The sequence below is a fragment of the Agelaius tricolor genome, unplaced genomic scaffold (assembly GCF_023055355.1).
Source record: "Agelaius tricolor isolate 1412-34295 unplaced genomic scaffold, bAgeTri1.0.p SCAF_1, whole genome shotgun sequence".
Taxonomy (NCBI): Eukaryota; Metazoa; Chordata; class Aves; order Passeriformes; family Icteridae; genus Agelaius; species Agelaius tricolor.
In genome coordinates, this window is record NW_027269261.1 from 42,454,885 (window position 1) to 42,480,121 (window position 25,237).

The 25,237-nt window shown below is 42.2% G+C and overlaps 1 protein-coding gene across 4 annotated transcripts in view; it reads right to left on the minus strand.

Moving 5' to 3' along the window:
- Positions 1 to 2,054: 2,054 nt before the first annotated feature.
- The window catches only part of TRIM67 (tripartite motif containing 67), a 40,886-nt gene continuing 17,703 nt past the window's right edge, over positions 2,055 to 25,237 (minus strand). For 2 of the 4 annotated variants that reach the window (XM_071431416.1, XM_071431394.1), the window contains exons 6-10: positions 21,225 to 21,382; positions 17,625 to 17,763; positions 16,354 to 16,657; positions 8,956 to 9,118; positions 2,055 to 7,964 (exon numbers count right to left, since the gene is read on the minus strand). In XM_071431416.1, the coding sequence (XP_071287517.1) occupies positions 7,899 to 7,964; positions 8,956 to 9,118; positions 16,354 to 16,657; positions 17,625 to 17,763; positions 21,225 to 21,382 (830 nt within the window). In that variant the 3' untranslated portion in view covers positions 2,055 to 7,898. The remainder of the gene's footprint in view (positions 7,965 to 8,955; positions 9,119 to 16,353; positions 16,658 to 17,624; positions 17,764 to 21,224; positions 21,383 to 25,237) is intronic. The other 2 variants (XM_071431409.1, XM_071431403.1) reach the window with 1 other exon arrangement.

Here is a 25,237-nt window from a genome sequence, read left to right on the forward strand (position 1 = left end):
TTAATCCATAAAGTAATTGATTAATATAAATATATCTTTGGATTAATATAAATATATCTTTCATATGGAAGGAATTTGGAAAAAGCAATATCTTACTCACTCTGAACTGGAAGTAGGCATTCTCCAAACATTTATTGGACATAAATTGGTTTCTGTATCCTTATAGATTATTAGTGGATAGTGGAACTGCACAATAATTTTTCTGTCTAGCAAAACCTCTTAATGGTTCAAAATTACCTGCTTTGGAATGAAAATAATACTTTTCTGAAGTTTTGTCCCAGGCAAGAATTACACACTCATCTTTGTATATCTCTGTAGAGATCTCCAAATAAGCACTTTGGAATAGTGGTTTGGTGGCTTGGTTGTTTAGTTTTTCAAAACAAAACCATGTAAGACTGAGCCAAATGAGCATGGACACTCAAAAGCTACTGGTTGTTCCAGTTAACTCATGTTTGATTTGATTCCATGCTTCTTAAGGCCTTTCTATGAAATCTTTACCAAAACTGCCTTTTGGTGCTATTCGGGTTTCAGCAGTCTGGTGTTTCTGGAACAACACTGACTGTTTTCTGTAGCTAAATACTTTATTTTGTTACTTTTAAGGTCCAACCATTAGAAATGGCAATTGTTAGTAACACTTCCAAAATTAAAGTTCAGTATTTTAGGGGGAGACAAAGATAAGGATAACTTAAATGACAGAATTTGTTGTGTGTTGTGAGGAGATGTGGAGCTTGTTGGAACAGCTTTGGCAGTGAAGGATGTGTACATGGTAAGGAAAACAGCCCTTACAGCAGGAACTTGTTCCAAGTGTACTGGTACCCCTGTGGGCTGGGAGCCTGAGCAAGGTGATCCCAGACCTGAGGTCTGTGTCTTGCCAAGCTTGGAGCACCATTGGAGGCTGCCCCTCCCAGGATAGGAAAGTGTTCTGGGATAGGGAGAGCCACACCGTGGACAGGGATGCTTTCTGGCACACGGCTTCCCCCACACCCTCCACCTTACTTTGCTCTGTGCTCTGCCAGCACAGAGAGGACCAAGAGGAGGGAGAGGGCTTGGAGGGATCAAGTGCCAGAGAACAAGCAGAAGGGAGTGTTTCTGGAGCCATGTAAGAACAGAAGGGGTGTGCAGAGTTTGGTTGCTAAATGCTGTTATCACATTTCCTAATTGCATAATTTGATTTCTTACTCAGTATTGGTTGCAGATTCAAACTAGAATTAAGATTCCTGTCTGGTTACAGACTTAATGACTTATTTGACATTAGGGAAATGTCAAATCACAATGGCGTGTGAAGGTGTAACCACTAAGAATTTAGTACAGAGCATCAAGACTTGTTGAGGCAACAGCTGTTGCTTGTGATGTTGTAAGATAACCTGTATTTTACAATTCATGGTTAATCCTTGAGCTTAGTTTTTACTGCTCACTTCGTGATAAAGTTTTGTTCATCTCACTTGGCATATAATGTGGGACTTCATGTTCTCCATCAATTTTGGTAAGTTAAAATGTTCACTTTCCAGCTCCACAGCTCCCAAAAGCTACTTGGGAGTGAAATTTAGTCAGAGTGGAATGTAACTTTTGCAGTCGAGCTTGTAAGATCTCTAACAAGTTGAAAAAAATCAGTTCTTAAAGTAAAAAGTTGAAAACTGAAATGCCAAGTCGACAGTGGAATGTGAAAGTTTTTGGGGGAAGGAAACAAAAAGTTTATTCAAAGTTTTGCATTTTCACACTTAATGTGTGTATGCATTATGAAAGGCTTCTGTTACATGGAGATAGGTTTGCTTTTTCATATCATGTCTCCAAGTTGTTTTGAGGTGTTCTGTAACCAACATGAGCCAGAGCTAGCAGAGCAGTGCTGACAAAGAGAGGTGTTCCATGCCACTGAATCAGGATATGTCTGATGGTTGCTCTAAGGAAGGACACTCTTGGCTTTCTCCATTAAGTGGATTATTCTTGACTGTAAGTAACAAAGCAGTATCAACAGTAGGAGATAGGCAGGCAAACTGTATGAATGCCTCATCTACATAATGATAATTTGTAAAAATAAATAGGGTACTGATGCTGGATTTGTTGGCAATGTTATAAGAATTTATTTATAAACTGTAAAACAGCATAAACTTATATGTCAGGTTTTCCAAAAGGGTAATAATATTAATAATACACAAAGTTTTAGTTGGACCAAAAGACAAAAAGCAGTTTGTTTCTAATTCAAAAAATACAAACGTTTGCTACAGGTACAAAATTATAAAAAGTTTGTATTTTCCTCTTGATCTGGTGACAGACACATATAGCAGAGATGTATATTTCACCAGTTCCAAATTCATATAAGCTATGGGAAATGATAGTAAAAGAAATTTTGTAGTTAAGAAAACTTAGAAACAACTTCTTGTCTTCCATTTAACTGGAATTGAACACCATTTTCTTTTTCCTTTGCAGTTTTTTAGTTGCCAACATTTAAATTAGTGTTACTCATGCTTCATATAACAATCAGAAATAACAGCAGGTTTACCTCATGCATTTATTTTTAATATTCATCACATAATGTCTTCTCACCATGCTACCTAGGAAGGTTAGTGTTTTTATTGACAACATTTAAGGGAGGTGGAGGATAAAGGAATGCAATCAGGATCCAGGAATATTTCTATCTACTGCTTCACAAGAAAATGTTAGAAATTCTCCAATTAGCATAAAAATATTTTTTTCATTAATTCAGCTTGGAACTGTTTGCAATAACAAATGTAACAAAAAGGTCATTTAACAGAAGGGGAAAATGCTGCTGAGTGCCTCTGTCAGTGAAACACACATCTGTCTCCTGTATTGTGCAATGATGCAGGAGCCCCACACATCTAGTCTCTTGGGTTTGCATATGGGCTTCTTTCTGCACCTGGGAAGACCAAGTGTGTCCTATTAATGATGGATTTGTGCTTCAGGCTGCTGCTCCACCTGGCTGTGTGTGTGCAGCATTCAGTAGAGCTGGGCAGAGGAACCACCAGAAATGTTGTCAGTAAAAACTAGAAGCAGCTCACTTTTTTTCCCTAAAAAAAAAATAAAAGGTCTCTCCATCTTTGCCTGGTAATTTTCAGTGACAAGTGCCCTTTACATTTGCAATGTGGCTGATCTGTAACTGTAATCTCCCTTCCAAAGTTGATCTGGCCAAGATGCTTGGTGTTTTCATGTTACCTTGCCTGGTTCAAAATTGAATTCTTGGTTTTGCTATTTCAAGCAGAATGCTGCAAAGCTAATAAAGCCTGAGATAAGGTCTAACAACTCTCCTTCCTCATCTTTCTGTTTGTGACCAAAGGATGTACCAGGTGGCACCAGAAAGCTGCTGTTCCCAGGTTGTGGAATTTTGTGTCCCTTTTCACAGGGACAGATGATCTGAATTGTGGTCCATAAATGCACTACCTCTTTTGGCAGTTGCAAACACAGTGGTTTTCATACAGTGGTGGTGGCAGCTTAGCCTTAATCTCTCTTACTTTAAGAAATATTGTCATGTAAGAAAACAACAACAACAAAACAAGCTGCATTTCACATTTCTTCTTCCTCTAGAACAACTGGGAAACCAGAGTGTGGGGTGGTCTCTGTCATCTTTACTAACTGTGCTTTGAGGGAAAAAAAATAAAATAAAAAACAACTTACACAGCACTACCACAGAACTCTATCACCAGCCAAGAACAAACTACAGCAATACACTATCATGGCATTATTTACAACATGATGGAACATTATGCATATAATAAATTACATTTAATACTTTTTCCTCTTAAACTCTGATAAATGTAAGCTCATGCTTATTTTATTTATTTTGTTCAGTCCAATATATTTTCCTCTATGTATCTTAAGTGCATAGGCAAGTATAGGAGGTGACAGTGCTGTTTGCCCATCTTTTCTATGTTTTTAGAAGTCAAATTGCTTTCCAAATTTGTAATACATCACAGTATATTACTGTCCTCACTGAGATTTATTTTACAGCACATACCTTTCCACAGCAGAAGGAGCAAGGGATTGTCAGCTACATGTGTGCTTATATTGACATTAAGTCTTACTAAGAGATCTTGTGAGCTCTTTTCAAGTTGATGAGGGAAAAGGAGGAAGTGGAATTTGTATAGAATTGCATGCCTTCGGAAGTCTGACTGTGCTCCTGAACTTAATAGAAATTGGCAGAGGAAAGAGCCAGGAAGAAGGTTTACAAAAGGCTAAGGTTATGGCCCCTAGGGGTAGGTGAAAACTGAGAGTCCTTTGTTGCTCTGCAGGACAGAAAGTTCAACTGCGGTATTTACTTTGCAGCTGTTCAGAGGTTCCATACTGGTGTGTGCAGAAGTCAAGCTTTGTTTTGTTAATAAGGGGAGGGCCTGTTTGTGCTTTGGTGGGTTTTTTAAAATGTTAAGTCAATTTACAGCTACCTCGTGTAGCCTCTGTACCACAGTGGATGGATTTATCCCAGTGCAAGAGGCTTTGCTCTCCTGCTTATAAGAAGCAACCTGGCCTCTAGGAGCTGAAGAGTCCCATGACAGCCAGCTTTGGGTGAGCTTGGAGCCCCAGAGAGCTGCAGAAATACTCTGAGGGAACAAAAGGAAGAAGAGCACACAAAATGATCCCCTTGGGTATCTATTCCACTCTTCTGCGCTCTGGGTTCTCCCTGAACAGTCAGCAATGCAGTTTCTACAGGGACTAAATGCTGGCTCCCTCCCAAAGAAAGGATTTGGAGGAAACAAAAACTGGCGTAAGAGATATTATAGATGAAGAATGTGCAAACTGCTGGGTTTGTAATGAGATGGACCTTGGGGCAGTTGCCTGCAGAGAAGGAAACTACCTCCAGCCTGAGCAGAGCAATGGGAGTGCCCCACCTCTCCCTGCTGCTGTTCAGATGGCCCCTGCAAGCTCTGCATAAATATTAATGGGTGGAGTTGTTAGTTTTCTAGAGTAATTTTAACTACTTAGGCATTATTTCTGTTAATCAAACTAGGAAAATGTATCCAGCTGAAGTCACAAGAGTGCACTCTATGAGGATAACAGGTTTATTGCTACAGGCCATGCCAAATTTAAGTCTTGATTGTGTACACAACCAACACATGCAAACGCTTTGTTTAGTTCTTTACCTAAGGTAAAGTAGTCTTACTAATGCAGGTAGCCTACTTCTAACTGTATTCCTTTTAACTTATTTGCATTTCTGCCAGGTTAAAAGGAGACTATAATGGTAGCTACCCTACTTTTGTGAATGTTGGAATGCATAGAGGGTAAAAACTGAGCTTCTCTACTCACTGTTCCTACCTACTGTCATATATTCACTAGAAATCAACAACATGTCACTCAATGTGTTCTCCCCAAGACATAATACACCAGGAACCAACACCAAAACAACTATGAAAACAAAAACTGAGTACTGCAAACACTTCTAAAACCCATTCAGAATTCATTTTAAACATCTGGCAATGGTTGAAGATTGGAAAGATGTAAATTCATTTGAGTTTCCTTTACAGAAGTTGGGAGTAAAGACAAAGGTTCTGTCCCAAAAGAAACAATGCCCTGTCTTTTTGAATACAAGTGGAAGTGGAGTGCCTTCCATATTAAAATTATCACAGGATGTTTCCCAATATAAAAACTATGTGCAATTTATGTACAATATTCCCATACACTACTCTGACTGGCAATACTCAAAGCCAATGCTATGATTACAACTGTTAGGTTCATTGAAGAGCACACTCAAGAGGAAATTTGGGGTCTGGTAGCGTTCTAGCTGAGGTAGGTGAAAACAGACCTGCTAATTAGAAAATTTTGCATGAGTTCATATGGTATTGAATGAAACCGAAGATAATAACACAGTTGGTCTCTGTTATTCCTTACAAAACCAAGATAAGCATAGCACAGTTATTCCATTGTCTACAAGTTTACTAATACAATCCATTCCAGACTTTAAAGGAAGTGCTGTTGCTTCCTCACTTAAAAGCATATGTCATTATTTTTCCATTGTTGGTTTTATTTCCTGTTTCATTCTTGACGTTGCTGAAGGTGCGTGGCTGTCCTGCAGGAGAGGTGGGCTACAGGATACTTGGTTGGCTACAGCCAGCAGGATGGCAGACTGCTTTGTGTCTGTGCAGTAGCCCAGCTCAATTCTGGGCTGCCTTTCCCTTCCCACAATGGCTGTGAGGTGGGATGATCCATGGGAGATTCTGGCTGTTTGCCACAGGGAAGCCTTGCCATCACTCAGCACTACCTGAGTGACGTGCTCCAGACAGAGAGCAGAAGGGGGCCTGCAGCAGGATATCTGGGGGCTGGCAGGCTGCCTGAAGGCAGGCCTGGGCTGTTTGTCCTGTGGCTGTGCCTTAATGCAAGGCAGTAAGCTGGATTTTGGTCAGAATATTTATTTTCAGGTTTAATAATTACATGCCTGATATGTGTGTGCGCATATGTATGCTTAAAGAGGAAAATTTGTATAAGCAGCAGGATTTTAAAAAAGAAAATAGTACATTGATAGGATTTGAAAGTTTATGCTCTTCTTGTTCGATAGCACCACATTTCTGTAGGGTTAGAGTGACAAGAGTCCAAGATGTCATGGGCTCACCAAGCCTGCTGCATCTCGTCCTCACGCATTGCCACTATACACACACACACACACATGCACACCTTAACTGGGTTCAGAGGAAACGAAGCACACAGGCAAACCAGTGCTTGGTTTTCTGACAACTGCCTGCAGGTGACAGTGCCATGGCTGTGAGAAAAGATCACTGTCAGTCAGACTCCAGTTGTCACGGGCAGCACCTGAAATGGCTGCTTGTTTTCGTGGGACATGCCAGGCACAGGTCAAGTCTTGCAAAAGATTTATGTCCCAATCCAGAAAAATTCTTAGGGATTGGTTTTGCATTACTGCTATTAATCTCTCTCAAGTGTTTCATTAGGATCAAGACTTTATTTAGCTCACAGTAATCTAATAGAAAATTAAGGCTTCAGATCTCAAAGCTACATTGGAACTACAGCTGCACAGGTTTTATTAGGATCAAGGCTGGAAAGCATCATTTCTCAATGTGGGAGACTTTGCATGTGCCCTATTTAAATAAATCTTATATCATTTCAGTTCAAAGGAATCTCCCATGCACTGTTTTTTAAGAGTTGTGCTGATAACCACAATCAGATCTTCTGGAAATGTCTCCGTAGTCATGCCTAAATAAAAAACACTAAAATGCATCAAGGATGTTTTTCTTTTGACTTTCTGTACCTGAATTCTGCATGTATCATGGTGTTAGCTAAAATGAACCCAGATATTTCATGGCAGCATTTGGGAACCAATCTTGTTCTCATTGCAGATAAGTTCTGCCACTGAATTCTAAGGGGACATTATCCTATAGCTTACTGCAGTCTAGAGCCAGAAGGAATAATCCATGATCATTTGAGCCCCTGAAAGGAATTGACAACCAGGAATTCTTGAGCATATAACCTCCACTTCAGCTGTCAAAACATATGCTTTCTTCATTTAAGGACTTCAGGTGGCAAGGGAATCCAGTTCATCTACTGCTAAAATGCTCCAACATCCACTGTCCTTCAGGCTCATCCATTTTTTCCAGCATCCCTAATATTTAAGCACAAATCCAGCTATGAGAGAGAAAATACACTCATTTAACCTTTTGCTTTGCAGACGTGTTTGTGTGTGTGTGTGCACATGAGTGTACATATGTATGCAACGCAGAGTAGATATGTTCAGGTACATTGAGTGCCAGTCCAGTGGATGTGCTTGCTATGGCTGTTAAATTGAAAATGGAGTGGCCTAGCTCTAACCAGCCGATTACTCGGTGAGCAGCATGCTGCACAGTGTTTGAAGTCAGGGAAGAGGATGCTTTTTTTACTGACTTTCTGAAAAGTGCCAAAACACACTGAGAAAGCTTACAGAATCCAGCACAGTGTCAGACGGGGCTTCATTAGTTGTTGGGCAGCTTGGGCTGTTTTACAGATTGTGGCACCTCCAGTCCTGTGTGCAGGGTCACCTGCACAAAGAAGAAATAACATTAGATTCAAAACTGAGACATCCTCAGCAAAGAGCATTTGTGAAGGCAAAGTGCAGGCAAATGACATGGAAAGGGCTGCAGGACTGCAGGTCCAAGTTTAAATCAAGACTATCAATAGAGATGATATCTAGCCTTAGAAATGAACAAGTCTCCTTCCCCCTTCCCTCCTGAATACTTTGGGAACAAGAAGCCAGGTGTCTGTATCTTTTCCCAAATCTAGCCACTAGTTGTAGGTATCCAGAAGGTAGGTAGGTAGGTAGAAGGTTGATGGGATGTCTGCACAAGGGACCCCAATTGCTTCAGGACAGAGGTCACACAGTGGAGCCCATGGACATGATGAGTGCTCCACCTTGGCTGTCCTGGTCCTGCCTGACCTAAGCTGACCTCCCTCAGCCCTCAGGCTCCTGGGTGTTTCCACAGGTTCTCTCTCATACCACACCTGGTTTCTAGCCATAAGCAGTGGTCTTGAAGTAAAAATGCATTATTTTTATAGACAGTTCCTCCAAGAGGAAAACCTCTTGTACACAGAGCACAAGAATGATGTGCTGACTGATATGCTCTGTTGTGCCAATTCTCTGACCTATGTTTCCTTTGCTCTCCTTACCACTGTGCTGTTCATACTTCAGTCATTTGCCAATGTTAATTATCTCCAAACATGAGATCTAGGAGGAATTAAGATGGTTTTTAGTCAAACTGGCAGGGGAGAACTTTAGAGACACTGCTTTCCAAGTGGAGCATCACAGGAAAATCAGAGCAGGAGTTAGTGCATGCAGGTACTTTCACTTGTTTTACAGCAGTACTCTTTACATTGGTCAGGCAAGGCAGAAAGCCAAATGTGGTCCGAAGAGTGTAAGAAGCCCAGATGTAAGCCTGAGAAGGAAAAGAACCCCTGTCTGAACTGACTACCCATAGATGATGCCATCAGCTCCTTTAGCTGGAAAGGGTAGGTGGGGCTGGACTGCAGATTTACCTGGACATTTCGATTGAGGCTCAGTGCAGGCATGAAGACGCCCTCGATGTTTTCAAACGCTGGAGGCCCCTGCTGCTGCCCATTGATGTAAAAGGTCAGGTTGTGCTTGTTCAGATCCAGCAGCACACCAACAGTGGCACCTTTAGAAACTCCTCCTTCAGTCCTAAGGTACAAAGGGCACATTGTTGGTGAAGGCAGAGCACACTGTGCTGCTCTCTAAGGACAAGCCAGCCTTACTAAGCAAAGGGAGCATGGAGCAGCACAGGGAAATGATTATCCCCTGAGGCATTTGGTGATGACTGATCCACACCTTTATCTGAAGCATACATAGCACATCCATGGGAGCTTAAAGAAGGGATCCTAAACAGAAATTAGATCCACTTCTCCTGCAACTGCAATTTAAGAGGTGAAAATGGGGTCCAGAGCTAACAGGTCCCCTCAGCTAATGACAAACTGGGAGGTGAGCCAGGGGAGTCCTGGAGACACATCACCTCTGAGTATCCCTGTTGCAGTGAAGCGATGCATGGCAGGAAATGAAAAAGCAGGAAGCTGTTTTGCTAGGTGTTCATTTCTAATCAATATGCCCGCTAACAGCTCCAGAGAGAGATTTTAAGTTCAGTTATTCACCTTGACATGCTCTAAGGGAACCCAGATTCCCAGAGCCCAGGAAGGAGCACAGGTACAACAGACAGTGGTTTTGGGGAGGAAGGGAAGTTGGGACTGGTTAGGCCTAAGTGTAGCTTCTGATTGACAAGGTGCTCAGCTAAAGGACTGGGAGCTGTCTCGAGTGTGCAGGCCCAGTTATTAATACCAGTGATAATTGGTTGTGTCAGGAGCAGCTGCTGAGAGCTCCTGCAGTGTCAGAGCCTGCCAGGACACACTCAGCCAGCCATTACACGCCTGAGTGATTTGACATTAATGCACTTTGACTTGGGGGTTAGTCAAACTCAGTATTACTTTAAAGGACACTGAGCAAAAATACCCACTAGATATGCAGACTGGCCACAGGCACTGCCATTCTGCTGATATCATGGGGCTCTGCAATGGATTTACAGCCTATTTGTCCAGGGTAAATCAGATTTCAAATAATTTGCAGTAGGAAAGGAAGCAGCTGTCTTTTGTCCCATGCACTCGCCTCAGGCACACAACATTCACAAGATTAATGGTATTTTATCGTAAAATTTATCACAATAGGTAGGCAAAACATAAAAAAAATTAAAAAGGAGGGGGGGACTGGAATATGATTAGGAAGAATGTAGCACAGGGTAAGAAATTTTCCTCTTGTCCACTAGGTGTCACAAACTGTTTTCCTTTAGACAAAATGTGGCACGTGGCACTTCATCTGAAGGTAGATTATAGAAAACTGTTCTGACTTCTCCATTTAAAGCTCTTCAAACAATAATAGTATAGCTAAGAATCATGGATTGAATCTGAGAGGCTTTAGATAGGGAAATTCACTGTTCTCAGATGCCTTTGATTTGATTTCTGGTCCTATAAGCATTAATAGGTTTTTTGCTGAGCTCTTCTCCAAAACCACAAAATAAATTATTTTCCATCAAAACTTAAGATGCTTACCTACCATGAGTATCTCAATATATAGACTGTTTTTATTAAAAGCCCTCAATCATAAAACTCACTATGAGATTGTGGGAAGCAACAGTACAATGATTTGGAGCTATTTACAAGTAGATTACATTTTTTCCTCTGTTTAGGAACAGCTTTGCACGTAGGACACCATAATTTAGATCCTGCTTAAAATGGATTTTATTGCATCCTTTTAAATGACATAGATTCTCTTAGGGAAACAGAAACAGCAACTTCATTTTTTTGAGATTATGATGTTCTTTCCTATGTGACAAGCTAATTTGTTTCTTGTGGGCTAATTAGTCGTGTGCTGCACAGTGACATTGAGTGACCCCTCTGCAGCCCCTGGGGACAGCCCCACTGAGGAGGAGATAGATTCTGCCTGCAGATTCCAGCCAGGCAAGGGCAGGACCCAGCTGAGGCCCCTACATGAGCCACAGGGGTGTGGGGGCAGAGCAGAAGGATGGGGACCTTCTCCCTTTATTCCTGCCCCAAGTTCTGCCGGAATTCAGCAGGTACATGGTCCCATTCCTACTCCATCATCTCCCCACAGTGAGAAACTGGCTCTGGCAGGATTTAGGGAGGACAGAAGCAGGCAGCAGCTCCTCACCACACTGCTAAAAGGGAAGCTGGACTTCTGCTGGGGCTGAACAGCTGCTCTTACTCAGCATCCCATGCTTCCTTGGGAACAGTACTTTGAGGAATCCAGCTTTTTTTGGACTATTTTCCTGGTTCTGGCTCCTTCCTCTAGAAGGAGAGCTGGGGGAGTCTGTTTTATGAGAATACTTATGCAATACATTTCCTCACTCTTATGTACACCATTTAGACGGCATTACAGGATAATTTTTCTAATAAATGCTTTTGTTGTGGTAAAAAAAGCCAAATAGCTCAAGAGACTCAAAGTGATGTTGCTCCCTCCTGGTACACTTCTGTGGCACCACGTAAAAAACCTGCTCCTTTACTGTAATGCATTTTTAAACTACTTTATGACACTTATACCACACAACCCCAATAACCTTTCATGGAAAGGGAAAATACAACTTTTTTGTTGCAATGCTCCCTTAATAAATACTTTGTATTTATTGAAGAACAATCCAGTTCTGGAGATAGGTAACACTGTTTCATTATTTCGAGTAAATCACTTGAACATTTTGATTTCTGTGTGCAACACTAAATTCTGAGTGCAGAAGTGCTGTGCAGAAGCCTGGAAGGTCAGAGTACAGCAAGGGGAATTTGGCTACCATGAAAAATGCAGTTGCCTGTGTCAGTAGAGGCTGTTATTCCAAGAGGCTTTCAGTAACAGCTTGGACAATGTGCAGAATATGATTGCATGAACTGGCTTTGGGAATTAAGAGTAGTTTCACTATTATTTAAAAATAAATATTAACAATTTATGAACAATTTAATAAACTGAATAATTAATTCAACTCTCCATTACAATACTTTAAGTGTTAGCTTTACAGCATCTTAAAAACTTTATGATATCTATTGCTAATTATAGCATTTTTCATTCAGTTGTAGCGTTTTTGTGTGATGAAAAAACCTGCTCTTAAGATATCTGAAGAGACTGTCCTGATTGCAAGGGACTTTAAAGACTAAAATGCAAATACTCTAGATTTCAGCTTTCTGTCGTTTTTCAGTATAAAATATTTATTTCAAGGAGATTTACATCGCCTTCTTTCCACAGACATGTAGTGGCTGGAGTATTGCCTGTAGCACCTGGTAGTCCTGCTCTTGGGAACTTTGCCAAGGAAGAGATCTATTGCATTGAATGTCAATGCCTCTTGTTAATGGGCATCCAGGACCTCTCAGAACAGTTTGGATTGGAAGGGACCTTTAAAGGTCATCTAGTCCAATCCCCATCCAAAAAACAGGGACATCTTCAATTAGGTCGAGCTGCTCAGAAGCTCACCCAATCTGACCTTGAATGTTTTTAGGGATGAGGCATCCACAACATCTCTGAGCAACCAGTTCTAGTGCTTCACCATCCTCATTTTAAAAAAATGTCTTCCTTATAGTTAGTCTTTATAGTTAGTCTGAATTTATCTTCTTTCAGTTCAAAACTACCTCCCCTTGTCCTAGAACAACAAGCCCTGCTAAAAAAAGACTGTCCCCCTCTTTCTTATAAACCCCCTCCAAGTACTGAAAGACCACAATCAGGTCTCCCTGGAGCTTTCTCTTCTCCAGGCTGAGCATCCCCACTCTCTCAGCCTTCCTTCAAAGGAGCGATGTTCCATCCCTCTGACAATTTTTGCCCAGGATACAGTTGTCCTTCTGGGCTGCAAGTGCACACGGACAGACCATGATCAGCCCCTCAGGCACCCATATCCCCAAGGCCTTCTTGGCAGGGGTGCTGTCAATCCTCCCTCCTGCCCTGACCCACAGGCAGGGCCTGCACTTTGCTTTGTTGGAGCCCATGAGGTTCCCATGGCCCCGCTTCTTGAACGTGTCCAGGTCCATCTGGGTGGCATCTTGTCCCTCAAGTGTGTGAACCACACCACTCAGCTCGGTGTCATCTGGGACCTTGCTGAGGGTGCACTTGATTGCACTCTCTATGACACCGATGAAGACAATAAATAGAACTGGCCCCAGGATGGACCCCTGAGGGACACCGCTTGTAACCAGCCTCCATCTGAACATCTAGCTGTTGACCACTATGCTCTGGATGTGACTATCCAACCAATTCCTTATCCATCAGACATCCATCAAATCCATGTGTCTCCCAGATGAAGAGAAGGATTTTGTGGGGAACCATACCAAGGGCCTTACAGAAGTGCAAATGGATGGTGCCCACAGCTCTTCCCTTGGCCACTGCTGTAGTCACTCCATCATAGAAGGACTTGCCCTTAGTAAAGCCATGCTCACTGTCTTCAATTACCTCCCTGTCCTCATGTGCCTCAGCATAGCCTCTGGAAGGATCTGTTCCATGGTTCTCCCAGGCTCAGCTTTCTGGGAACAGCAAGACTTAAAGGTGACTCCGAAACCTTTATCTCTGCCCTAAAGTATTTTCTCAACCACTTTCCTCAGCCTGTTCTCAAAAGGATCCCTCCGTTTCTGGAAGCAACAGTCTCCTGTTCATGCCCCTTCCAGCATTACAGAAGCCATGCTAGATCCAATTTTGCATCCTGTGAGTGAAAGGAACAGAAAATGTGACAGGTCACACAAATTAGTCTTTCAAGCTCTATCTCAGGTTATCCTTGAAACTAGTCATTTATTAATTACCCTAATTTATTCTCCTGAAGATTATGAAGCAAGAAACTATTACTAAGGTGTAACTTTCACCACAACAACATCCCAGAGGCTAAAAGTTGACAATGAATTCGCTTTGGATTGTGATGCTGTGCTGTCATGCACTCGTGTCCAGCAGGGAAAAACAAATAGGCAGCAATAACTGTTTCCACAAGACTATTACATCTAATCAGTTAAAAAACTGACCTAGTTGACTGTCACAGTTAAAAATATAATGCCTAGACCTAATTTCATTGAAGCGCATGTGATTTCATAAGACTGCATGCCCTTTGCGAGTGTACTTCCCTTGAACAGATATTCCATGGGTCTATCCATGCCTTGCACATGCCTTTGTGTTTTATCAAGTAAAAACTGGCAAACTATCATCAACAGAAAGCACTTTGTTCTCTTGATTAAGCAGGATGATTGGAAATCCTAAGTGTTTCCATTGCTTGTGTTTCCCAGAAAAAAGCTTTTGCTTAGCTTGTGTGCTGCTTGCCGGGAGGAGCATGCCGAGGACCAAATCCATAAAATAGGTTTCTGGGACAGTGGTGCACAGAATGGTTGCCAGCTTTTTTCCAGAAAACATAAGCTGTTCCACAGAGCATTAAAATTAATACAGCTTAGCATTACTTCCGCCCTGAATCAAATCAAGATGTTAAAGGCACAGAGAACTTTTTGGTATATTTATTATACTGATGTTATTTTATTCTGTATTGTCTTAGAACATGATCTAAGGCTTTTGGACCCATGGAGAACAATCCAAGTGACTTCAGACAGCTTTTGATCCAGCTACAAGGTCCTTCCACCTGTCTGTAATGAACTGCAAAGTCAAACCATGTTTCAAACAAAAATTCCCAGCAATTGCAGTGTACTCACTTAAAGCACAGGTATGCTGTAGAGTATAAATGACTATTCCCTGGGAGACATTACAATCAATCTCAGGACACAGTGCATGTTGACACAATCTTATCACTTTAAGGAGACACCTGCATTTCAGTGTTTTAAAAATCACTGCAAAACTTTGTTTTAATCATTTGGTATAACAGAAAAAACACCTGAGACAGTGAGAGTCTGGTGGGACAGTCAGTAGAAAACTAAACAGAAGTTGATTCCAGCTCTGCTACAGACCTGCTACATATCCTTAGTCAGTCACTTTACTCATACATCAGTTTCCCATTGTTATAGAACAAGTATATGAATACACCATTTTCCAAAATAAGCAAGTGACTTCAGATCCTTTTCAGACATCTTCTCAAGGGTCTCAGTACCCAGCTGACCTTCAGCTAAGGCTGACCCTCTCATGGGACACAGAAAGAGAGCAGTGCAGTTCTGCTCTGATACCTTCAAGCAAAGTTAACCATGTGTCCCCTGCACAGTCTGGCACCACTTCAATGAAACAGAAGCCAGCACAAGGCAGAAGTAACTATCCTGAGCACTGAAAGTCATGCAACCATGCCAGCACAACACATGATCTGTGCTGACAGTTGTTCTCTCTGTGTGATCCATCCCTGGAGGTACCTGCAGTTAGAATATGTCTCTCCACTGCTCAGTTGCATTGACAACACAGAGCCTCTGAGTGATGAGACAGAGAGGTGTGGTAACAGTGGCTTGGGGGCATTCTGAAATCCTCCTCTGTCTAAGTTGGTTGTACTAGTTGAGGTGCTTTTCAAAGCTCTTCAGTACAATGAAAGCTGTCACTCAGCCCTCACTGCCAAACAGTCCCTTGTATCCAAATCTTCCTCAGTGTGACCTACAGCAAAACCCTTAATAGCTGTCAGAACTGGAGACGAACACCTGCAGCCCAATTATTGTACAATCTGCAGCCAAGATTCCTCCTAATGAAGAGAATCAACCACCTTTCTCCCTCCAGCAATGAGAGAAGTCCTGCATCCCATCATGCTGTGCCCCCGTCTGCTGATGTGGGTGGGACATGCAATAACGGGTTTAAATCCCAGCAGGGGGCATTTTGGCAAAATCTCAGGGAAAAACTGATAACTGTGAGGATAACAAACACCAACACAGACTGTTAAGGTGCAATCATTGTCACTAGTGATTTTTAAGAAGGAAGAAAATGAGTACATTTAGCCAGGAGCTGGACTAGATGGCTTGCTGAGACACCTGCCTCTGATGCAGTGTCACGGACATATTTTATGAAAAATCCTTTCATTAGGATCTTTTCTCCTGAGAAGCTGAGAGGCCTCAGAAATGAAATGTAAACAATAATTATCTGCTGCTGTGGAATGCAACAGGTGCATCTTTGATTGGTCTCATATGGTTGTTTTTAATTAATGGCCAATCACAGTCCAGCTGTCTCAGACTCTCTGGTCAGTCACAAGATTTTATTATAATTCTTTTCCCTTCATTGTTAGCCTTCTGATGAAATCCTTTCTTCTATTCTTTTAGTATAGCTTTAGAATATAATTTTCTTTTAATATAATATATATCATGAAATAATAAATCAGCCTTCTGAAACATGGAGTCAAGATTCTCATCTCTTCCCTCATCCTGGGACTCCTGTGAGCATCACCACAATGCAGGGCAGAAGAAACGCCTGTGAGGAGAAAAGCCCCAGGCAGCACTCACCGGTTGGTGTGGGAATTGCAGTGCATGAACCAGCTGCGGTTGTTGTCCACATACATGGCCCATGCCTTGTCATCCTTGCCCAGCATCATGTCCTTGACCACGTTAATCCTGGCGATGCCGAAGGCCGGGTCCGGGTGGTTGTCGTAGCGGTCCACGTGCAGCTCCCAGTAATGCACGCCCTTGGAGAAGGCGGCGGTGCCCAGCACCACCCGGTCATCGTAGCTGTTGCAGGTGGCAGTCTGGTTGTCATTGGACAGCACTATGTCTCTGTGAGCTGAGGAGGGGTCAAAGGTGAACCATGCCACTGTGGAAGGGGAAAAGGAAAGGAGGGATTAGATCAGGAGGTGCTGTGTCCATGTGTTGTCTGTTCAACTCAAGTAAGAAGGATAAAATTCTGCCTTTGTAAAGACCCCAATGTACTCTGAGGTAATAAAGACCATTTTTCCTTGTTACTGTAGGCAGCTACACAAGATGAATCTGAGCTGGTACCCTGCTGCTCTTCAGCTCAGAAGTGCTTTACATCATTTGTGCTTGTTCCCCTGAAATTTAGCTGCTAAGGGTAGTGACATTCTGTCCACACACAGTAACAAGAGAGTCACTGAGGAGACAAAGGCTGCTCCATGACATGGAAACTGCTCATGTCAGTGAATTGGTTCAGGATCGCCTTCAATGGATATGGAGAATAGCTGCGTCCATGCTGGTTAGGATTGACTTCACCAGTTTTTCAAAGTGAAGGGTTTTTTTAAGGAAAGGAAAAAAAGGCCCCAAAAGCTCTTAAAGTATAAATATTTTATACTGGCCTATTTTGGCAACACAGCATAAAAGTGGAAGTGATAATAGCATGCATTTCTCAATTCATTACAATATCATTAATGAAGATGAACTTCCCATAATGTCCGTATGGATGTCAAGTATAATTACAGAGGAACAAGCATGAGTTCCCATCTTTGTATTATCAAACCTTGCAGGGAAATTGAAGCAGTAGTGAAGAAAAAGGCAAATCCCAAAGATGTATGTAGAAAGGGAGACAGAGTGGAACAAAAAATATCCCATGAGTTGCATAACTGTTTCTGTATGATAAAGAAACTCTCCTAGTTAGATCCTAGACTTTTACAGCCAACTAAAATCACACAACTTGAAGCCTGAAGCGTTACTGATAATGGAAAATGCCAGTAGGTGTCAAATACATTAATGGGTGTAAAGGGATGAAAAGTGTCCTGCTACTGAGACATGCAGCTTTTCACTTAGAGAGTGGCAAAGGCCCAGCTCACCATCCGACGTCTGTAAAATGACCGTCTTGCTGTAAGGACCAACGCCCGAGGAGTTGAAAGCTTTGACCCTGGCATTGTAAGTGCTGTTGAAATGAAGGCCATCGATGGTGCAGAGGGTCTCCTTGCCGACATATACCTCCTAAACATTCCAAAAAATATGAGAAAGAGAGAGAATGAGGGAGATAGTTTAACATAGTTAAGACTTCTAAATATAAGCCAAAAGTGAACAGCTTCTCTTTGCTTCCCAGGATGAATGAGTTATGCTGTTATAATAGAAACAGCCACAGCATGGGAGACATCAAGGATGGCCAGCACTGGACAAACTAAGGTGAAGATGAAGCTGGAAGGTTAAAGCAATAAAGGGCAACACAGAAAGATCTTCATGCTCCTCTTATCCTAAATATCTACTCTAAACCACTATTTTGGGGAGTAGTCCCAGTATCTGACACACTATGACTGCTATTTTATGCAAGACAAAAAAGGGGCATTAAGAATAAAAAAAAACAAGAGCAGTTTTGCTCTGTTGGAAAGGTTCTCTCATGCCTAGGTTAAAATATCATTTTGAAACCTGAAAACACAGATCCAGAAGAAAGTAACTCCTAAAAGTTAGGATTACATGCACCACATGTTGAAACAGTATGTAGACAACAGAGACATCAAAAAGATCTTCAAATATTTATCATACAGCAAGTACTTCTGTAATGTGAAGTATTTCAGAGGGAGGAACATCTAGGCAGACCAATGAAGAGGATCAGATTATGCCAGCTACGATGAACTGAAAGAAGCCTAGAAAATCCTGTCTTGGAAGCAGGTTGAAAGATAATTCCTTTCCACCTCTGATTGTCGGGATCTTAGCTTGTCAGAGTGACCCTGAGAAGCGTTAGAAAGTCTCTTTTCCCAGCCCGGCGCTTGAAGAAGGAGTCTGAGCTCTTAATTTCTCGGTCTCAAGGTTGTTTATTGTATCTTATCTATAAAATTCTTTCTCCTGGCCTGCTGAGGTCCGCTCAGCAAGACAGTCAGAGGCACTCTGGCCGCCCCCAGGGCAGTGTTATGTCTTTATACTAAAAACTACATTTACAATGTTTACAAACACTTTCCAATACCTATCACCTATGTTAGACAGTGAGCTTCTACTCTAAACCAATCCGTAAGTGCCAACATCACAGCAGAAGATGGAGGCCAAGAAGAAGAAGGAGAAAGGCTGGACACACCCAGTTCCCTCCATCTTGCCCCCTGAACCCCCATACCAAAAACCCTAAAATCTACTTTTCCACCCCGTGATAACTTCACTATTATTCTACCTAAACTGTTGCGGCTTGCTGTCTTCATATAAGGTTGGTAATTTGCTCCATGGGTCATAATCAAAACCACAGGCATTTTGGGCTCTATGCCAGGGCTTCTGAGCCCCCTGGCAGGGGTCCTGGATGTTCTGGACAGTCAGAGGGATGTTCTGGGTTCCCACATCTGATTTCTCTGGTTCTGTGAAATCTGTAGGTTTATGGTAGCAAAGGCACCAAAGTGCTTAAACCTGTCACTAGGCAAACCACTCAGATCCCAGTTCAGTTAAGATTTAGTAATGCTCAGGAATAGTTCTGATGGTTAAGACTCTCTCATATAAACCCAAAAGGATGTGATGAGTAAAAAAAGAATTGATTAAGTTTACACCGGGACATGTGTTTGTCCTCTTTGCTACTATGGTGGCTGCTACAAACAACGAAATGTCTTGGGTCCTGAGTTAGCTAGTGATCGTTCATGGAGACAAAGAAGAGTTTTAATAGAATAAATTTATCTCCATGTCATAAGAGATGCTGACTGTGAAAAAATTTTGTATTTGTTGAACAACTCTCATATTTTTTAATCCACTTTGTGTTTACCACTGTTCACTGCTTCGTGAACAGTGCAGGTTGATGCTCTCTGCTTCTACAAAGATGTTCTTTAAATCCACCCATCAAATACTGATAAATTGCAGTCAACATCTTTGCTTTCAGACATAGAATTCTCCATTTAAAAGGTCGGCAAACCCTTATTGAGATGGCATTGCTGAGAAGCCTGCCCTTTATATTTTAATAGGTAAAACCGAGGATGCTCCTACCACAGCAAGCAGATCATTCCCCTTAGAAGTTACCTTACATTTTTAAGGATTGAGATAGTTTTGTATCTTTTTCAATCCAAAATCTTAACACAGCACTGCTGGCAGTCCTAAAACCTTTGCAGTACCAAAACTCACCCACACAAATGAGCTTGGATACATACCAGCCTGAAATCTTGTCATTCACAATACATGAATACCACTTTAAAAGGTTTATCCTGGATAAAGTGGATAAAAGATACTGGAATTCTAACACCTCCTTCTTCTAACTCTTCATTCATCACACACTGATAACACTCTTACCTACTAACATTGGCTATATTGGCAGCTCTCAGCAGCCATTCACAAAAATACCTTTTCACACTTTCAGTAGTGGAAGCCAGGCTCTTCAAATCCCTGTGAAATGTTACTTGGACAAAGGAACTGAGGAGACCTTCCAAAAACCACAATGCCCTCTTCAAAATGCCCTGCCAATATTACTGCCTCTTCTAATGAGGAGTGTCCAAACGAGGCACCTTTGCTGGCTATGGGTGTAGAGGTTTGGCAGTTCCTTAGGTGGATCCATGCCAGGACATTTTCAGCTTGAGAAATCTTTAGGTTTCCTGGGAGAAGCCAGTTTGCAGCTCCCGAAGAAATGCCATCACAAGTTTTTGGCAAAATTCCCTGTTTGTGAAGAGAGCAGCTGTGCTCCACAATGATGTCCAGATGCTTTTGAGGCACCAGCCCCTAGGGAAAGCACTGGGCCAGCCTGGTCCTGAGCAACAGGAGCCTGAAGCCTGCCTGAGGCAGAAGGGCCACAGCTTCTAGGAGGACATGGCTGGAAGAAAGCTGATTGAATTGTTTCTCTAGTTTGTTCATCAGGATGTGTTGAAAAAGTATGGGAGCCCATAAGCACCCTGCACCTGCAACCAGGAGCATCACATTGTGGCATCAACCAGAGGATCTGGAAGTCAGCACTTGGGAAGCCTTTCCATATTTATCAATTCCATCACAGCACGATAGTGGAAAAAGCTTCCACCAGTCTGGTCCCATCCATTCCCAAGGGAGAGGTTTAGAAACCCTGTATTTTTATGCAGGATCATATTTTTACTCAGAAAATCAGGAAAGATGGAGTTGCATTTCTGGACCAAGAATGTCAGCTGTTGAAACAGGGTGCAACGGACAGGTGAGAGTAGGGGCTTCAAAGAAATTTCTGGTTTGTGCAATGAAACACTTCCAGCTTCTCATACTCAGCAAGCTCATATGGGATTTTCTACTCCAGAATGCACTGGGCATACCTCAAGGCCCTCTTTCCAAGAGCCCTGAGAATAACCTCAGACAAACTTCCTACCTAGGCCAGTGGTCCTTAAGCAGCATCTGCACTGCTTTCTCCACCAGCACAATGGAATTAGGGATGTTTTGACAACCCAATCTTCCCTACCCCTCTCCCCACCCTCAGACAGAAACAAATCCATATCTGGAGGAAACTCACATACAAAGAAACACAAATAAATGCTGAATGAAATTCTCACTCGGAATTGGCCACCATCTCCATCATCAAGTTCCAAGATATAGCCCTCCACTGGGTTGTGGCTCAAAGGTGGCATCCTCCAGGCCAATGTCACACTGTTGTTCCTGGTGCAGCACTTCTCCAGCTGCAGTAATGGGACAGGTGGCACTGAAACAGGAACTGGGTACAGGTTAGTGTAAGTCTGCCCTACCCCATTAGTCTGTGCTGTGAGCACTAGGGCAACTGCTCACCTCCTTCCCCTTGCAGGGGAGCCAGTGTTTGTTAGGAAGAGAGTCCATTCTCTTTCTTGAAACAAAAGGCAGTAAAATTACATAACAAAATCTTGTTACCCAGTTAGACAAATCATTTCACTGAAATATGTAGACAGAAACATATCTGGACTTGATTGTCATGTCACATAAGAAGTAGAGTCTAGGGAATCCATGAGTGGCTTCCTTCCCAGGAGTCACTGTCTGGAAGAATTCTTTTTCACACCAGAGCACCCACTGTCCCCAAAAGGAAGGGCAGGGGGTGTCTCAGGCCATAGAGTGGCACAGGCAGTGCTGCCAGAGAACCCAGTGCATTAACAAAGAATTGGGTTGGTAGCAAGCAGAGCAGCCACTCCTCCCAGCACAGCTGAGAGACAGCCTGAACTCCACCAACAGCAGGAAAACAATTCTTCACTACAGTTGGGGGGGGTTTAAAAATCTAATTTACCACCCCTCCCTCTCCCCCTAGTTTTTCATCAAAAACACCTTGGATGTGTTATCTTTATGGCAACCATACTTAAAATAAACTGTTGAAGCAAATTTTTCTGTTTGCAAACTTTATCTAAATCCCATGGTTCAGGTAGCAAAACGAACTTCTGCATCACAGGAGACTCCTCATGGAAATTACAAATGCAAATTTTTCTACCAACATGCCTTTTCAGTGACTTGCTCAGAATAAACACCAAGAGACTGTTTGCCAGACCAGCATCTTAAAAATAAAAAGAAACAGAGTAAAATATTCAGCTGTGTCTCTGTGGGAAAGAGACCTCTATCCAACCTCTCCTAAACAAAACTAAACTCTCACTGTTCACTCTTTGCTGGCAATTCTAAAATGAAAATTTAGTCTTCTGGATAGAGCTGGCATGCATCTCATGCACTTTTGAAAACATACAGGTTAAGTTAGGATGCAAGTGATGCACAAAGCCTGCCTGGTCTTCTGCCCAAGGCTAAATTTTACCATCCAATATCTCAATATCATTTCTGCTGAGCTCAATCATGTCTTAGAAGAAACTGAGTGCTCTGAGAATTCATTGCCCTAATAATATTGGTTTGCTCTTCTTTTATCTACTTTGACCCTCTAGTTTATTTTCCTCCTTCTGTCTGCGTGAGAGCTAAGCCCTTGAGCTGTTCCTTTCGTCCTATTTTATGTTTCTGGATAAAAGAGGACTGTTCATGTTCTGTGTACCAAGCAGACTGTGGGAAAATGGATGCTACTGTGTGACAGGGCTGAGGCTTCACCCCCACTTTGGAAGTGACTCGAAAGTCAACATCACACTTGTGATAAACAGCACAGAAGCTACCCTGGCTTTCCGCTGGCATTATCCATCACCACAGTGAACGCAGATGGTTGGTAGCCCAGAAGAATGAAACAAAAGAGCTTTATAAATTAGCTCTTGAAGGTTTTTCTGTGAAAAGGAAGCCTTGTTCCTATTCCTTGATATTTAAGGATGATTCAGAGGGTGTCATAAAGAAAAACCTGCTTGTTTTCTCACATGGAAAGTTCAGAGTTTCCTCTAGGAGACACTGTGTCTGGAGAAGTCACAGAAATGTGACAAGAGTCAAAAACCTGAAAATGAGGAATTCAGAGGTAATGGGATTTCTTAAGTGAACCATTTTATGTTTATAGTTTTGTCTGTGTTTGTTAACCAATATATTCCTGGTGACTGATGAGCCTGGGAGAAGACAGGGCTCTATCAGCCATCCATGCTCCTGCTGCTTTTGCTAGCTGGTTAGCCCTCTCAGGAGGCATTTTTCTGGTCCTCCCCATTTCTGAGACTCCTCCTGGCAAGACTGGATGAAAACCCAATTCCTGAAGTTTCTAAGATGCAAAACAGACAGTGCACTAACCTTTCCAACCTCTGAAAAACTCCTAGGAACACTGATAGGAGGCTTTCAGGAACTGTTCATGTAATGCACAATGCCAAAAAAAGAGCAGAATTTTTGGAGAAGGGTATGTGTTTTACAATTCCTCTTTAACTATGTAAACAGGAATGCTGTCTAGGAATAAAATATGTTTTCATCCAGTAGAGTGCTGTTGTTCCCACTTCCCAGGGGGAAGGGTGAATTTTGGCCCAATGTGTGAGAGTCTCACATATTATGGGGAAGTGCCTTGGCTTCTTTAATGTGTTGCTGGATATTCAGGGCTTTGTGGGCAATCCATATCAGCCTCCTGCTCTCTTTGATCCAGCCTGAACTGCACAACTCTCCTGAAGGAGAGGCAAGAAGCTCCTGCCAAGCATCTTTGCTGCATGATGCTCTCTGTGCCTGACCTGCTTTCTCCACTGGATGTGGATGGGCAGAGATTTGCCTTGATCTCAAATTCCCTATGGGAGGAGAAAAGATGAACACCTCTAAAAATCATAGAAAGTGCAAAGTGATTGAATAATCGGGATACTGGTATGTACTTCACATCAACAAGCAGTGGAATAGGACTAAGGAAAGAAAAAATATAGGCTAAGTGCCAGGAAAAAAAAAAAGACTCAGATGCTAAATTGCAGTTCTGTCCCACTTCTTGACCAATTTAAAGTTCTCAAGAGATTTTTTGGAAGGAAAATATTAAAAATATAAAGGGAGAAATGATACTGCATTGGCACAGCGGGACTTATTAATGAGTCTGAATGATGTCCTGCTATTTTAAAAGAGCTTCATGCAGGTCACTCTTTGATAAGAAATGTGACACTGACTAATGTCTCTTGTCAGCTGAGCAGTTCTCAAAACATATTGCTCAATGCATCTCATGGCTGATCAGGGTAGTCCCCTCACAGGGTACAGCAGGGCTGCTCTAAGATGTTGTCTTTTGTCCTCTTGACAAGCAATGATGTCACCCACCTTCCCAGACTAGTTTTTAAAGGACTAAGTGCACTGAAAGAATGGGACCCCCCAGAAACAGGAAAACTTTGACTTCCTCCAAAACTGCAGTACAGCTCTGGAATAGCTTGAGTCACTGCTGTAGCAAGTGCCTTACAGTGTTAGGAGAGAAGGAGAGACCACAAGGAGCTGAGTCCATGACACAGAGCAGAAAGAACCAGAGGTAAAGCTTAAGATGAAACAGCTGTCCTTTAATTATCAGGGCAGTACAGTTCATACCTGCAGAAGCAGAGAAGATTTGTAGCAGACATGTCTGGGGAATCCTCATGGTTTGCGGAAGAGGGAAGGAGTCAGTCAGGATAAGGAGAAGGAGTATATGAATAAATGTTCAGAGGTGGTACAGAAAAGTAGAGTAGCTACATATTTTCTGATTTTGTATCTATCTAGTCCTGTTTTTCAACCAATGAAGGCTGCCCACCAGTTACAGCTGTGTGAACAAAGCAGACCCGGAACGTGCATTTGCCTGTGCCAATAGCTCTAACTGAGAATATGTGAACTACACATTAAGCCAGGCATCAGAGGACAGGAATTTTGTGACAAGGCATTCTGTGAAAGCCTCAGAGAGAAGAAAACATGGACAGAGAAAATTATCTGGGAAAGCTCAAAATGCCAGCAGCCAGTAGAGCTGTGTGAGTGTCTCTGAGGTCAGCTGGCCCAGGGAGTGTGGGACTCAGTGAGACCCTCTGATCAACATGACTGCCTAAGCATTACTTCTGCACCTATCACATCTCTGCACATTTAATTTGTTCTCAGATTGCTTCTTCTTTCTGTAAAAAAGAAAAAGAACCCCATGATCTTTATTTTTTAGATGAGCTTTTGATCTGTGCCTATAGAGAATGCATCAGTAATGTAAATGAACGTCATCAAAGCAAATGCAATGTGATTTGTTCTCATTTTC